This window comes from Erithacus rubecula (assembly GCF_903797595.1).
Source record: "Erithacus rubecula genome assembly, contig: SUPER_W_unloc_3, whole genome shotgun sequence".
Taxonomy (NCBI): domain Eukaryota; kingdom Metazoa; phylum Chordata; class Aves; order Passeriformes; family Muscicapidae; genus Erithacus; species Erithacus rubecula.
In genome coordinates this window covers 431,718-448,447 of record NW_027636312.1, presented here as the reverse complement: position 1 = coordinate 448,447, position 16,730 = coordinate 431,718, and the positions used below count along the sequence as shown (strand labels likewise).

General features: G+C 43.9%; 1 protein-coding gene across 3 annotated transcripts in view; it reads left to right on the top strand.

Annotated features, from left to right (window-relative positions):
- LOC306814090 (nipped-B-like protein) overlaps window positions 1–16,730 on the top strand; it is a 169,298-nt gene that overhangs the window by 55,459 nt on the left and 97,109 nt on the right. For all 3 annotated transcript variants that reach the window (XM_079329805.1, XM_079329807.1, XM_079329806.1), the window contains exon 8: window positions 3,752–3,845. In XM_079329805.1, the coding sequence (XP_079185931.1) occupies window positions 3,752–3,845 (94 nt within the window). The remainder of the gene's footprint in view (window positions 1–3,751; window positions 3,846–16,730) is intronic.

Sequence of the window (16,730 nt, the reverse complement as noted above, 5' to 3'; positions counted from 1 at the left end):
TCAGCCTGACCTCAGTACCTGGGAAGGTTATGGATAATTTTGAGTGCAATCACATGGCATGTGCAGGACAACCAGCGCATCAGGCTCAGCCAGCAGGGGTTTAGGAAAGGCAGGTCCTGCTTGACCAACCTGATCTCCTTTTATGACCAGGTGACCCACCTAGTGTGTGAGGGAAAGGCTGTGTGTGTGACTACCTGCACTTCAGTAAAGCCTTTGATGCTGTCTCCCACAGCATTCTGGAAAAGCTGGCAGCCCAAGGGTGGGACAGGTGCTGTCTTCACTGGGCTAGGAACTGTCTAGATGGCCAGGCCCAGAGAGTGGTGGGGAATGGAGCTACATCCAATTGGCAGCCAGTCATCTGTGGAGTTCTTCAAAGCTCAATAGGGGGGGCAGTCCTATTTGTCATCTTCATTGATGACCTGGACAAGGGGAGCAAGTGCCCCCTCAGTAAGTTTGCAGAGGGCACCAAGTTGGGTGGAAGTGTTGATCTGCTGGAGGGCAGGAAGGCTCTGCAGAGGGATCTGGACAGGCTGGAGCAATGGGACAAGGCCAACTGTATGAGGTTCAACAAGGACAAGTGCCAGGTCCTGCCCTTGGGTCACAACAACCCCATGCATCTCCAGGCTGGGGCAGAGTGGCTGGAAAGCTGCCCACAAGGAAAAGGACCTGGGGGTGCTGAACGACAGCAGCTGAACATGAGCCAGTGTGTGCCCAGGTGGGCAGGAAGGCCAATGGCATCCTGGCTTGGATCAGAAATGGTGTGACCAGCAGGACCAGGGAAGTGATTGTCCCTCTGTACTTGGCACTGGTGAGGCCACACCTAGAGTGCTGTGTCCAGTTCTGGGCCCCTCACTGCAAGAAAGACATTGAGGTGATGGAGTCAGTCCAGAGAAGGACAACAGAGCTGGGGAGGGGTCTGGAGCACCAGGAGTGGCCGAGTGAGCTCAGGGGGCTCAGCCTGGAGAAAAGAAGGCTCAGTGGAGGACCTTCTCACTCTGTACAACTCCCTGAAAGGAGGGTGAAGCCAGGTGGGGGTTGGGTTCTTCTCCCAGCTAGCCAGCGATAGGACAAGAAGAAAGGGCCTCAAGTTGTGCCAGGGGAGGTTTAGACTGGATATTAGGGAAAGTTTCTTCATGGAAACGGTAGTTAAGCATTGGAACCGGCTGCCCAGGGCAATGGTTGAGTCACTGTCCTTGGAAGTGTTCAAAAAATGCGTGGATGTGGCACTTGGGGACGTGGTTTAATGGTCAGCATAATGGTGGTGCTTTGTTATTGGTTGGACTTGATGATCTTTAAGATGTATTCCAACCTTAAGAAATCTATGAAACTCATTCAAAACTGACCAACTATGAAAACAAAGCATACCATCATTGTTCAGTTTTATGGGAAAAAGACCAAGGGTAAAAAGTAAGTATAACTTTAAAAACTGGTTTTAGTAGCCATCCTGCAGAAAACAGTTTGAACAAGTTGAAGTAATTCAAATTTTGCGTTTATATATGAACAATCAAGTTAATCATATTGCACCCTTTTTCAAAGTGGTGTTACCATTGGCAGAGATAGTTATGAACAATGATTATTAAATCATAAAATCTAAAACTTTGTCTTTTTTTTAGCTTTAGGATTTGTTCTTTAAAAGTTATGAATATCTGTAGGATATTGTATATTTCCAATATTTGATTATATTAAATCAACAAGCATATAATTGGTGGCTCACTGTGCGTATACTCAAGTAAAGGACCATTTTTTGAGAAAACTGCGGATCACAGAATGGCTTGAATGAAAAGGGATCTTAAATGCCATCTAGTTCTAACCCCCTACCATGCACAGGGACATCTTCCACTAGACCAGGTTGCTCCAAGCCCCATCCAACCTGGCCTTGAACACTTCCAGGGATGGGGCAGCCACAGCTTCTCTGGGCAACTCATGCCAGGGTCTCACTACACCCACAGGGAAGACTTCCTTCCTAACTTCTAATCTAGATCTACCATCTTTCAGCTTTAAGCCCTTGTTCCTTGTCCTACTGTTATACTCCCTGATAAAGAGTCCCTCTCTGGCTTTGTTGCAGGCTCCCTTCAGATATTAGAAGGCTGCTCTAAGGTCTTCCTGGAGCTTTCTCTTCTCCAGGCTGAAGAGCCCTAATTCTCTCATCCTTTCCTCATAGCAGAGGTGCTCCTGCCCTCTAATCATCTTGGTGGCCTCTTCTGGACTTGCTTCAGCAGGTCCATGTCCTTCCTATGCTGGGGACTCCAGAGCTGGAGACAGCACTGCAGGTGGGGTCTCACCAGAGCAGAGTAGAGGGACAGATTCACTTTCTTTGACCTTTTGGGTTACACTGCTTTTGATGAAGCCCAAGCTGCAGTTGGCTTTCTGGGCTGCAAGTGCACATAAGTACATGCCCACAATATATGTTTGTGCTTACATTTCACCATTTGATGAAATTCTGATCTAGGAAACTTTTAATGAGGACTTCTACAGTAGCTGACAAATTTGTGAAGAATGTTTGTGCTTGAAAGGTCATATACCTAGTTAGTTAGTTTAATTAATTTAATAAAAGTTGTCTTTGCCTTTGTCCTTGGCAGTCTATGGGTAGAGGACCTCTCCTGTTCTAATAAAAAATATATTTATAGAAGTTACTAAGCTTTTGTTCCCCCCAGTATATCGTGGGTTTGAGATTTATTATAATTCAAAGATAATTCTTGTTTGAAATAATCAGCTCCTTACTTTCAGTGTATTAAATAAACAAGTAACTGTTACATCAGCAAATGAATTCATTTTGACTTGCAATAAAAAACATGTAAGTTTAAGGTATAGTTCTTTTTATTGCATTTAATCAGAATATTAGATTTCTTTACAGGCTTTGTCACCTGGCAACAAGTCTTTTTGCAATTAGAAAAATAATGTAATTAGTAGCACATCATGAGTTTTAGATTCATTTTGCTGTGGAAGGGGGAAAATCGAATAGAATTGTTTTGCAAATGCCTATGTATGATGATATTGATGAAATCTGCTTTCTTATGAATTTATTTTCTTTGCCTTGTAAGCACTTTCAGTCCATAAATATCAAACTATTTTCTTTATCCTTAAGCAGTGTGAACTATGCCTTCACAAGGCATAATGTATGGTGGCTGATCTACTGCTATGCATGTGGAAATTGGCTGTTTGGCCATTGTCAGAGGGAGTATGTAATTGTCATCCATCTATCTCAGTTGCCACAATGGGTGTGCTACAGATTTTGTTCAGTACTGATGTGTTTATGTTGGAGGGTATGAATACAAAGTTTTGGTTTGCTTAACTGTAAAAGTAAGATGGTATTCTAATAAACTTTAAGGATAGGCTAATTTAAAAAATGTTGAATTTGTTTAAAAAAGAGAAAAATCTACTTATACTAAATTTATTTCAGTTGGTATTGTAGATTTCATCTTTCTGTTTTTCAGCTCTTTAATATATGCAACAAAAAACTTCTAAATGAAATTTTAATGTCAACCAAAAGTGCTTATATAGCTGGAAGACACATGAATTTATTTTTGTGTGCATGTTCTGGTTCTAAATTCTTAAAGCTGATTGTTATTTTGAATTTTGCCTATATAGTAGTCTAATAGCAGTGCAAATGACAAAGTTTTTTATATAAATAAATATTTTCTAATATTTTTGTATGCTTTTTCATTCAGTCCATTTTATCAGTATATGTACTAACTTCAGTCTTTATTTTATCAAGTGTTCATGATTTTTTTTTTTATCATGGTCACTTTAGGACGGGGATCCTTCAGTAAGGAATGCTGCATCTTTTTCCTTGAGGTCACCACAGTCAGTCTGCTCTCCATCTGGAAGTGATGGAACCCTTAAAGGTAATCTAGCATTCATATATATCAATGTATTTTTTCCCAGTTTTAAAACACAGAGTTTAAAGAGGTATTTAGTTAGTTCTCCCAACTTCTGTATTCCAATAGTACTAGAGTATGTCATTAAGTTTTGGATATAAAATTATTTTGAGCCCTGATTCAGAAGAAATTTCTGAAGGTTCAAAAATTGACTAATCATATTTCAAAACAAAGCTCAAATTCATGAAGGACATAATAATTTTAAATCCTTTCCAATATGAGGATTAAATTCTTTAAAGGAATGGTTTCAGTTGCTCTACATAAGAAATTATTTAAAGGCAACATTACAAGTATTGAATTCTTAACCAGCTCAAAAGTGTTTTAACATGCAATGCTTGTCTTGATTGCAATCATCAAATTTTATGAACATGAAATTAAAAGTAGTTCAATGAACGCAATATATATAGCATAAATGAAGCCTGAAAACCTTAGCTGTGCAGAAGGAATAGGGTAAACTGTCAGTCAGCTGAGAAAATAATTCTTTATGCTAAAATATGTAATGCATACTGCTGTATGTAATATTCTCCCTAAAATGCAATGACTGAGATAGATGAGATTTAGTAAGGTAGGGGTAGGGGTTTGGGCATATTCTTGCTAATTTAAGTTTTCAGTGCTTATGCTTTTACATGGCAGTAGTAAAAAGATGCAATAGTGTTTTCTTCTCTTTAATCCTAAAATAAAATTAAATATTTATGGGTAGTCAGATTAGGTGGAGAGGGAAGAGATGGGGGAGATTCCAGAGAAGGTGAGGGTATTGGGGTTGTGCAGCCTGTATAAAACAAGTCTTTGAGGGTGGATGTATATGATGATGCAGACAGAGACACACAGATGGGATGACACACAATGGACAGACAGACCTTAGAGCAGTTTCCTCACACCTATGAGATTATCAGGAAGACTTGAGTCAGGCTTTCCACAGTGTTGTGGAGCAAGGATGAGAGACAATGGACTTAGATTGAAATGAGAGGTTCTGACTAGATATAAGGAAAACATTTTTCACTATCAGGACAGTTGAGCATATGAAAAGCCCAGAGAATCTGTGCATTTTTCATTCTTGGATGTTTTCAAGACCTGTCTGGATAAGCCCTGCATAACATGGTGTCGTGGTTTAGGAGTGATACTTCCCAATTCAGCACTCCCACCAAGACTCCAAAACTATGTGCCACTCTCTGCCATTTTCCCCTCCCCTTCCTGCTGTGGTGGGCTGGAGAGGAGTATTGGAGGCACAAAATATAAAGTTCCCAGGTTGAGATAAGAACAATTTACTGGAAACAGGGATGAGATAAGAAAAAGAACAGTGACAGCAGCAGTACTAATGACAAAGGGTACAAGAAAGGAAATTATTGACATGGAAACCCCCCTACAATAGCAGATGGCTTCCTCTGCCCCAATTACTCCACTGGAAGGAGCCCCATCTCCCCAGAAAACACTCCCTTTCCCCTTGCACCCAGAAATGATGTGTGGTAGTATAGAATAATCTCTGGGTCCTGGCCATGCCCCCTCACAGCTACTGCAAAAATTAACCCTGTCCTGGTTGGAACAGGGACACATGACCTTGCTCACCCTGTTTTGAGCACAAGGATCAACTAAAGGCCTCCTGAGGTTCCTTCTTAACTGAATTATCCTATGATCCTGTGACTGCTAAATGATCACTGTGGTTTATCTTCTGCAGGCATATACTGTGGTAAATAGTGATAGAAGAAATGTGGCTCAAATGCAAGTGAGAAGTAATTGTATAGCATGCCAGCATCATCAGTATTTTAGGAGGTTTTGTGCTAAAGGACTTGTGAGACTTGTGTAAATGGCAGAGACTAAATGTAGTTTTTTTTAAACTCTGTACACAAAATTGATGTTCGAGCTTATTAGTTTAACAACATTGTGAATCTAAGCTACTTCCACTCAAATATATGATTACCATTGTCACCTAAAACTGGGAAATAAACTCTCCAAACAATTTTTTAATGTTAGGAAGCAAGCATTGATTTATTAGCAGCACTGGATGCATGGGGAATTCTCCTCAAAGCATGCATGCCCAGTAACCTAACAGACCAGGTTATATTCCTGAAGCTAATACATATTCATCATATGTCTATTACATTTTCATCACATTTCCTGAATACATGCATATATGCATGTTATTTCCACGAACATATTTGTATATGAGTAGGGGTCTTTTGAGGGTCTTTGGTGGTCGTTTGGGAACATCCCATTCCTCAAAGTTCCCTTTTATGTTCCCAGATCATCTGATTAATCTTTCCTCCTTGAGTCTATCTCAAATGTGTGGTCAGGTCACAATGCACTTCCCTTATCATTCTTTACTCCAGTACTCTGTTCTCAAAACTAAGACATCTGGTAGTGCATATTAATCACTGCTATAAGTAAACAAGGAAGAATTAGCTGGCATAAGACTTATTAGTCACAGATGTAGGGAGTTAGCACAAGGCCACAGTAATCTCTGGCATTTGTACTAAGCACTGTATGGTACAAAACTAAGCATTAACCACTAATATAGGGATGATATACTATTGTGCTAAATTTAAAATAATTTTCCGACATCTTCCCCCACTGCTGCATAGGTTTCTTCTTAAAGAAATATAACTTGTTCAGTAACCACTCAGCCAGAAGAATATTTGAATTATTTTTCTGGTTAAAGTTGCTACTGTTTCAATTGGTTGTCTTGGAACTCATTTTGAAGGTATACCTTTCATGAATATTTCTGAAAACAACTGTTTGTACAATTCAGATTGTAGCATTTCAGCAATCAAGAGGTTGAAAAAGTGGAAGAGGAGTTTTTTGATTTACCTGTACATTAGTTTTACTTTTCTCATTGACAAAACATACAACTGAAATACTGTTACTAATGGTGCTACCATTTTGACTTCTTAAAGAAATTAATAAATCCTGATTGAGATAACCAGTTCTTGATGCTCCAAGAATCTTGCTAGATGTTTACTTCCTCTAATATTTCATTTTAGAAATGTACTGAAGAGGTGTGGATAATTAGCGCTATTTAGAATATGTGATCCCCGACAGTGAGGTTTTGGCCTATAATTTGGAGTGAAAGTGATTGGTTATGCTGATATATTTTCCAGTGACAAATAGCAAGTACCTACACTGATCTTTTTGTTGCTACTATCATTTGTCCTTGAAAGTTTGGTTGACAAATTGCAAACTGATAAAGAAAGTTAGCAAAATAATTAATTGTTTGCTTGGGAGGACAAAAGGAATGGCACTAGACACCAGGCCAGAGAAAAAACACAGGAAGGATGTTATATCTAATCTTTCTTATATAACAGAAATGTGAGACAATTACTGAAGGTATGTGTACAGACTGCATTTCTATACTTCTGAGATGGAAGTAGCAAGGACTTCTGGAGACCTGGAGACTGTGATTGTACAGCTCTCAATTGCTTCAAGACTGGTGTATCATGATGGATGATTACAGTCTCTTTAGGAGGGATAGGAAGGACAGGTAAGGTTGGGGAGGTATGGCACTGTATGTAATGGAGGGACTGAAATGTGTGGAGCTTAGAGTTGGCCATAGCATGGTTGAGATCCTCTGGGTAAGAATAAAGGGGCAAACAAACAATGAGGATGTCATCGTGAAAATCTTCTATAGACCTTCTAGCCAGGACCATGACACCAATTAATTATTCTTTGAGGAACACCTCTAAATCAACCACCCTTGTCCTTATGGGGGACTTGAACTTGCCAGTTGTTAACTGGGAATATCACACAGCTGGTACAAACAGGTCCAGAAGATTGCTAAAACACGTGGATGACAACTTCATGGAACAGGTCCTAAGGGAGCTGACTTGGAAAGATGCCCTCCTTGATCTGCTGCTGGTCAACACAGGATCTTGTGAGCAAAGTGGTGATTGGCAGCCCTCTTGCCCACAGTGATCATGAAGAGATCGAGTTTAAAATCTGTTGACAGGAGGAAAAGTGCCAGCAAAACCTCAGCTCTGGACATGAGGCGAGCAGACTTCAGGCTGCTCATGGAATTAGTGAGTAAGGACCCCCAGGAAAAAACTTCTGAAGGTGCTGGGTCCATCAATGCTGGTCCCTATTTAAACATCACCTCCTAAGGGTACAGGAGCAGGAAATTGCCCAATGTTGGAAGTCAGTCAAGGCAGAAGGCCGGGTGTGGCTGAACAGTGATCTCCTCTTGGAAATAAGGCTAAAAAGGAAGGTGTGTGCCCAGTGGAAGCAAGCTCAGGTGGTATGGGAAGAATACAGAGATGCTGCTCACCACTGGAGGGAGAATATTTGTGGCCAAAGCTCAACTGGAGTTGGAGCTGCCAAAACTGTGGGGGACAATAAAAAGAGTTTTTTAAATACGTTAATAGCAAAAGGCAGTGAAGAAATAACATCGGCCCATTACAGGATGAGGATGGCCACCTCACAAACAGGGACATGGATGAGACAGAGATGTTTAATGCTTTCTTTGCCTCCATCTTCGGCTCCTCAAAGAGCTGCTGATGTCACCACGAGGCCTCTGTCAATGATTTTTGAATGGTGTTGGGAATCTGGAGAGGCCTCAGCTGACTGGAAGCTGGCAAACATCCCAATTTTAAATAAGGGCAAGTAGGATGATCCTGGAAACTACAGGTCTGTCAGGCTCACTTGAGTGCCTGGTAGAATTATGGGGAGGAAGAGTAAAGTTGGGACGATGAACTTTAGGAAAGCAAACTTCCAGCTCTTCTAGGAGTCAGTCAATAGGAACCCCTGGGAAACTGCCCTCAGGGACAAGGAAGAAGAATAGAGCTGGCAGATGTTGAAGGAAGCCTGCCATAGAGCATAAGAGCCAGTGATCCCCAGGAACAAGAAATTGGGCAAGGCAAGAGACGGGTATGTCTGAGTAGGGACCTGCTGGTAAAACTAAAGGGTAAGAAGGAAATGCACAGGCTATAGAAACAAGGATAGATATCCTGGGAAGAGTATCGAGATGCAGTCCAGTTGTGTAGGCATGGGCTCAAGAAGGCCAAGGCAAAACTGGAACTGAACTTGGCAAGGGACACAAAGAATAACAGGAAGGACTTCTACTGGTCTGTTAGTTGTCAAAGAAGGTGTTACCACCCTGATAGTGCTGGAAAAATGTCCCAGTCTGGGGTTCCTCCTCTGCCCCGAGATCACCCCAGAGGGACACGAAGGTGGTTCAAAACCTGGTTTTCCCCGAAGCCGCCGAAGAGAGACTGCCGGAGACGGTTTTCTCTTTTTCCAAGGACAGTTTATTATTTCTTATCTCTGGGACATTTTGCCTGGCCAGCAGCGGTCTGCTCAGCCTGGCATCCATGGTGGAATCTGCCTGGTGAAGGCAGGGCTTATCTTATATAGTTAGTACTACGTATTACATGTTTACAAAATTTTACCAATACAATACAATTTTATTAAATGGTCCAGCCCTGACCCCAACCAATCCAAGAGGCCAACATGTCACCCAACATGGATGACATGGAGAAGAAGGAGGAAAAGGTGTCCACCCCCCAAATTCTCCATCTTGGCCACGTGTCCCTTATCATAAACATTCAAGAAAACCTATTTATCTACGTTCTAACATTCTAATTTACACTCTACTCATCATTATTTTCTGTGTCTCTTCTCTCAATGTGGGCAGATTCTCCCAAGGAGCCAAATCCAGCCCCTGCAGCTCCTGGGCAGCACTCAGGGGTCTCTGAGGGGTCTGCCAGGGGGGTTTTTGCACCCCCAAAGGAGCCAGGGAAAAAACCCTGGACTCCCACAGAAAAACATTATGAATGGACAAGGAGAAGACTACAATTTTTTTGCCTCAGTCTTCAATGGCAATCTCTCTTCCCACATCTGTCGAATGGATGGACAGCAGGATGGGGACTGGGGGAGCAAAGTCCCTCCCACTCTAAGATCAGGCTCATGACCACCTGAGGAACCTGAATGTACATAAGTCCATGTGACCCAATGAGATGCATCCCAGAGTCCTGAGGGAATTGGCTGATGTAGTTTCCAAGCCACTTTCCATTATATTTGAAAAGGCACAGCAGTCAGGTGAAGTCGCAAGTGACTGGAAAAAAAGGGAAATATTGTACTCATCTTTAAAAAGGGCAGAAAGGAGGACCCTGGGAACCACCGCCCTGTCATCCTCACCCCTGTGCCTGAGATCATGAAACAGATCTTCTGGGAAGCTCTTCTAAGGCACATGGAGGTCAGGGAGGTGATTTGGGACAGCCAACACAGCTTCACCAAGGGCAAGTCCTGCCTGACCAACCCAGTGGCTTCCTCTGGTGGAGTGACTCCATGAGTGGACAAGGGAAGGGCTACAGATGTCCTTTCTGTGGACTTTTGTAAAGCCTTTGATATGGAGCCCCACAACATCTTTCTGTCTAAATTGGAGACAGATAGATTTGATGGGTGGACTCTTCAAGGGAGAAGGAATTGGTTGGATGGTCACATCCAGTGGGTTGTAGTCAACAGCTCTGAGTCTCAATGGACATCAGTGACCAGTGGTGTCCCTCAGGGGTCTGTATTGGGACCAGTGTTATTTAAGATCTTCATTAATGACACAAAGGGATCAAGGGCACCCTCAGCAGGTTTGCAGATGACACCAAGCTGAGTGGTGCAGGTGAGTCACCTGAAGGATGGGGCCATCCAGAGGGACCTGAACAAGCTCGAGAAGTGGCTCATTGGAAACATGAGGTTTAACAAGACCAAGTGCTGGTGCTTTACCTGAGTCAGGGCAATCCCTGGGATCAATCCAGGTTGGGGGATGAACAGATCAAGAATCACAGAATCACTAGGTTGAAAGAGACCTTTAAGATCATCGAGTCCAACCCATGCCCTAACACCTCAACTAAACCATGGCACTGAGTGCCACATCCAATCTTTTTTTAAACACATCCAGGGATGGTGACTCCACCACTTTCCTGGGCAGACAATTCCAGTACTTGATCACTCTTTCCGTAAAAAACTTTTTCCTAATATCCAACCTATATTTACCTTGGTGCAGCTTAAGACTATGTCCTCTCGTTTTGTCAGTTGCTGCCTGGTGAAAGAGACTAACCCCCACCTGACTACAACCACCTTTCAGGAAGAGCAGCCCTGGGGAGAGAGACTTGGGGATGCTGGTTGGTGAGAGGCTGGACATGCCCTGTCTGTGTGCGCTGGCACCCAGAAACCCCCTGTGTGCTGGGCTGCACCCAAAGAGGAGTGACCAGCAGGTCGAGGGAGGTGATTCTGTCCCTCTGCTCTGGTGAGACCCCACCTGCAGTGCTGCCTCCAGCTCTGGAGTCCCCAGCATAGGAAGGACATGGACGTGTTGGAGCAAGTCCAGAGGAGGCCACCAAGATTAGAGGGCAGGAGCACCTCTGCTATGAGGAAAGGCTGAGAGAGTTGGGGCTGTTGGATGGGGCCCTGAGTAACCAGATCTAGTGGCGAGTGTCCCAAAAAGATATGATGCTGTAAAGACTAGATGTTCATGAGCAAGGCCAACAAAAGGAACCTGCACCAGCAGCACGTGGTAGTTAGTGTAAAAGGAAATGTTGAGTGATCATAGTGGGTGAGACTGTTACGGGGCACTGAGGCCCCCATCTGCCGGTCTGATAGAGCTGGGAGAGGTATGCTGCCTACTGGGGGCTGATATCCATGATGTTGCTGAGAACACCCCAACTTGTCAAGAGTACAGACTACTACCCGCTATTACTTTTTCATGTGGGTCCAAATGATGTTGCAAGCCAAAAAGTTGGTGGGATCAAGGAAGACTATAAAGCCCTGGTGAGGCAGGTGAAAAACATCTGTGCCCAAGTCATCTTCACATCTATCTTACTGGTCAGAGAAATGGGGATTGCCAGAGGCAGAGACATAGTGCAGACCAGTCTGGCTCTGTGGCTTGTGCCATCAAGGTTTTGGCTTTTATGACAGTGGGTTGTACTTTAATGATTGCAGACTGTTAGGGAGGGATGGGATCCACTTGTCTTAAAAGAGCAAGAGAAGTTTTGGCAGCAGGTTGGCCAATTTGGTGAGATGGGCTTTAAACCAAAGAACTCGGGGATGGGGTCCAAAGTGGCAACACTCATGCCATTGTTTCCTCTTGGGGAGTAGGTCATACCAGTCATTGCAGTGAATGATGTTCCTTGACTGCCCCTCAAGGTAAGGATCAAAGGAAAAAACACATTGAGGGTGGTTATGGTTATGGTGAATCCTCTTACACCCATTCTAGGGAACCTGCATGCCTAGTTGCCTCTCTGAAGTGCCTGTATACAAACACACGCAGCATGGGGAATAAACAGGAAGAACTGGAAATCTATGTGCGGTTGCAGGGCCATGATCACATTGCAATGACAGAGGCATGCTGGGACAGCTCACATAACTGAAATGTTGTCATGGATGGGTATGTACTTTTTAGGAAGGACAGGTCGGAGAAGCGAGGTGGTGGAGTTGATCTTTGTGAGATAGCAACTGGGATGTATTGAGTTCTACCCAGGGACAGACAAATGAGGTGAGAGTTTATGGGTGAGAATTAAGGGACAGGCTGGTATAGGTGACATTGTTGCGAGTGTTTACTACAAGCCACCTGATCAGGAGGAGGAAGTTGATGAGGCTTGCTATGGGCAACTGGAAATAGCCTCGCAGTCACAGGCCCTGGTTCTCCTGGGGAACTTCAACCACCCTGATATTTTTTGGAGAGTCAACATGGTCCAGCACACACAGTCCAGGAAGTTCCTGCAGATCATTGATGATAACTTTTTGATGCAAGTGGTGGAGGAGCCAACAAGGAAAGGTGTGTTGCTGGACCTTGTAATAACAAACCAGGAGGGACTGGTTGAAGATGAAGGTTGGGGGGCAGCCTTGGCTTTAGCCACCATGAGATGGTGGAATTCAGGATCCTGCGTGAGGGAAGCAAAACAGTTAGCAGAACTAGAACCTTAAACTTTAGAAGAGCCAACGTCAGCCTCTTCGGGGACCTGCTTAGAGGAACCCCATGGGATGGGGCTCTAGAAGAGAAGGGAGTCCAAGAGAGCTGGTCAGTATTTGAGTACTACTTCCTCCAAACTGAAGACCAATGTATCCCCATGGGCAAGAAATCAGGTAAAGGGGGCAGGAGATGGGCATGAATGAGCAGGGAGCTTCTAGCAAATCTCAAATGCAAGAAAGAAATTTATGGGATGTGGAAAAAGGGACAGGCCATGTGGGAAGACTATAGGAATGTTGTCAGGGTATGCAGGGATGCGACAAGGAAAGACAAGGCCCACTTAGAATTGAGTCTAGAAAAAGACGTCAAGGATATAAAGAGGAGCTTCTACAAGTATATCAGCAGCAAAAGGAAAATTAGGGAAAATGTGGGGCTTCTGCTGAATCCAGTGGGTGTCCTGGAAACGGAAGATACAGAGAAGGTGGAATTACTGAATGCCTTCTTTGCCTTAGTCTTCACTGCTCAGGATGGCTCGCAGGAGTTGCAGACCTCAGAGGTAAGAGAGGAAGGCCAGAGAAAGGAAACTTCCCCTGGTTATAGAGGGTTGCGTTAGAGATTGGCTAAACAGACGCAACACCCATAAATCCATGAGCCCATGATGCACCTATGGGTGATGAGAGAGTTGGAAGCTGTTACTGTTATTAATCTGTGGTTCTCCATCATCTTTGAAAAAGTCATGGAGAATGAGAGAGGTGCCTGATGATTGGAGGAAGGCCAATGTTACTCCCATCTTCAAAAAGGGCAAGAAGGAGGACCCAAGAAACTACCGGCCAGTCAGTCTCCCCCCCATCCCTGGAAAGGTGATGGAACAGGTCATTCTGGAGGTCATTAACAAGCCTGCAGAAGGTCATCATGAATAATCAGCATGGATTCACCAAGGGGAAATAATGCTTTACCAATCTGATATCCTTCTGTGATGGCATGGCAGGATGAGGGGATGAGGGGAGATCAGTGGATGTTGTCTACTTCGACTTCATCAAGGCTTTTGACACCATCTCCCATAACATCCTTGTAGGTAAGCTCAGAAAATATGGGTTTGGATGAATGGATAGTGTAGTGGTTTGACCTTGCCTGGGAATCTGGTACCCATCAAGCTGTTCTATCACTCCCCAGTGGGACAGGGGCAAGGAAATAAGATGGAGAACAACTTGTAGGTTGAGATAAAGCAGTTTACTAAAGCAAAAAATGGAAAAGCGAAAGTTTGTGTGTGCATAAGCAAAGCAGAAAAGTTAATCTCTACTTCCCATCAGTGAGCAATGTTCAGACACTTCCCAGGAAGCAGGGCTTCAGCATGCATAGTGGTTGCCCTGGAAGGCAAACATTGTAGAATAAAGAATGCCATGCCATGCCATGCCATGCCATGCCATGCCCCCCCCCCCCCCCCCCCCCCCCCAATTTCTCTTCCCTCCCTTAGCCTTTATATCTGAGCTAACATCACATGGTATGGAATGTCCCTTTGGTTAATTTGGGTCAGCTGGCCTGGTTCTGTCCCCTCCCCAGATCTTGCCCACTCCCAGCCCCTTGATAGGGGGGTGAATCTTGAGAGACAGCGTTGATGCTCTGCCAGTGCTGCTGAGCAGCAGCCAAAACACTGGTGTGTTCTCAACACCTTTCCAGCTTCCAATGCAAAGCACAGCACTGTGAGGGCTGCTAAGGGAAAATTAACTCTATTTCAGTCAGACCCAATGCAGACAGTGAGGTGGATCAAGAACTGGCTGATTGGCTGAGCTCAGAGGTTTGTGATCAGTGGAGCAGAATCCAGTTGGAGGCCTGTAGTCAATGGCGTTCCCCAGGGATCAGTACTGGGTCCAATCTTATCCAACTTGTTTATCAGCAACCTGGGCAATGGGGTAGAACATACTCTCAGCAAGTTTGCTGCTGGTACAAAACTGGTGAGAGTGGCTGATATACCTGTAGGTTGTACTGCTATTCAGTGGAACCTTGATAGGCTGGAGAGTTGCACAGAGAGAAGTCTAATGAGGTTCAACAAGGGCAAGTGTAGGGTCCTGCATCTGGGGAGGAATAACCCCAAGTACCAGCACAGGTTGAGGGCTGATCTACTAGAGAGTAGCTCTGCTGAGAAGGACCTGGGAGTCTTGGTGGATGACAAGTTGAATATGAGCTGGCAATGCAACCTGGGGCCAGGAGGACCAATGGTATCTTGGGGTGCATCAGGAAGAGTGTGGCTAGCAGGTCTGGGAGGTGATCCTCCCCTTCTGCTTGGCCCTAGTGAGGCCACATCTGGGGTATTGTGTTCAGTTCTGGGCTCCTCAGTACAAGAAAGACAAGGAGCTACTGGAGAGGGTCCAATGGAGGCTTACAAAGATGGTGAGAGATCTGGAGCATCTCTTATGAGGAGAGACTTCAGAAGCTGGGCCTGTTGAGTCTGGAGAAGACAAGACTGAGAGGGGATCTCATTAATGCATATAAATATCTCAAAGGTGGGCATCAAGAGGATTGTGCCAGACTCTTTTCAGTGGTGCCCAGTGACAGGATGAGGAGCAATGGCCATAAACTAAAACACAGGAAGTTCTACCTCAACATGTGGAAGAACTTTCCATTGAGAGTGGCAGACCACTGGAACAGGCTGCCCAGGGAGGGTATGGAGTCTCCCTCTCTGGAGACATTCCAAACCCACCTGGATGTGTTCCTCTGTCACCTGTTCCAGGTGACCCTGCCTTGGCTGGGGGGTTGGACTGGATGATCTCCAGAGGTCCCTCCTAACCCTAATGATGCTTTGATTCTGTGAAAGGCCCTGGGGGCAAGACTGATGAGGAGTGGCTGAGGTCACTTGGTTTGTTCAGTGTGGAGGAGACTCAGGGGAGACCTCATTGCAGTCCACAGCTTCCTTCTGAAAAGGAGGGACAGCTCTGATCTCTTCTCTTTGGTGACCAGTGACAGGACCTGAGGGAATGGCTGTGGCTGTGTTAGGAGGGTTAGGCTGGATATTAGGAAAAGGTTCTTCACATGGAGGGTGGTTGGGTACTGGAACAGGCTCCCCAGGGCACTGGTCACAGCTGCAAGGCTGCCAGAGCTCAAGGAGTGTTTGGACAATGCTCTCAGAAACAGGGTGGGATTGTTGGGGTGTCCTGTGCAGGGCCAGGAGTTGGACTCAGTGATCCTTGTGGGTCTCTTCCAGCTCAGGACATTTTATGTATGAGACCTGTCTGATTAACAGAACCTGAATGAGGAAGAAGTTTTGTTTGCATCTCAGGAAATTATTTGAAAAATGACAGAAGGTATATTTGTTCTTTTGGTTGATTATTTACTTAACCAATGGAGTAAAATTTCCCTGTTACAGAAATTATTCCCTCACTTCTATTCCAGTAAAGGTACCAGAGCAGCTGAAGTTTTATCCAAAAGTTCTCAGCTGGACTTTATGCTTTTTTGTTATGTAATTGTTATATTTTTAGCTATGCAGACACAATAGTTGCTATCTTTTCTTGCTAGTATCTCCTTTCATAAAAAAAATTAGTTCTATAAATTCCTCTACAAGAAGTTAACATGAAGTATTTTACTTCTGTTGAGCTCATAAAATATTCTGTGGTCTCCATTACCCTAGATCGATTACTTATCAAAATCCTTTATTCATTTGCTGTACTCTCCCAATACTCTGGAATACTGGATTTTTTTTTTAACCGAAGACAACTTCTAAAGATCTATATAAAGAAAAATCTTCCACAATATTTTTAGTCCATTGTTTTCCAAAGTGAAGGATTCAAATATTTACCATCCTCTTTCCATATAGTTCTTCTAGGAAAACATCTGTATGAAATAGTAACAACCCTTATGAAACTATGTGATTTTGTACTCTTTTCCAGAAATAAGTTGTATTTCTTCCAGAAATTATTAATGTGTACTTGATTATTTTCTGAATAATTTTGAAAGATCGCTTTTATTTTCTTAGGTAT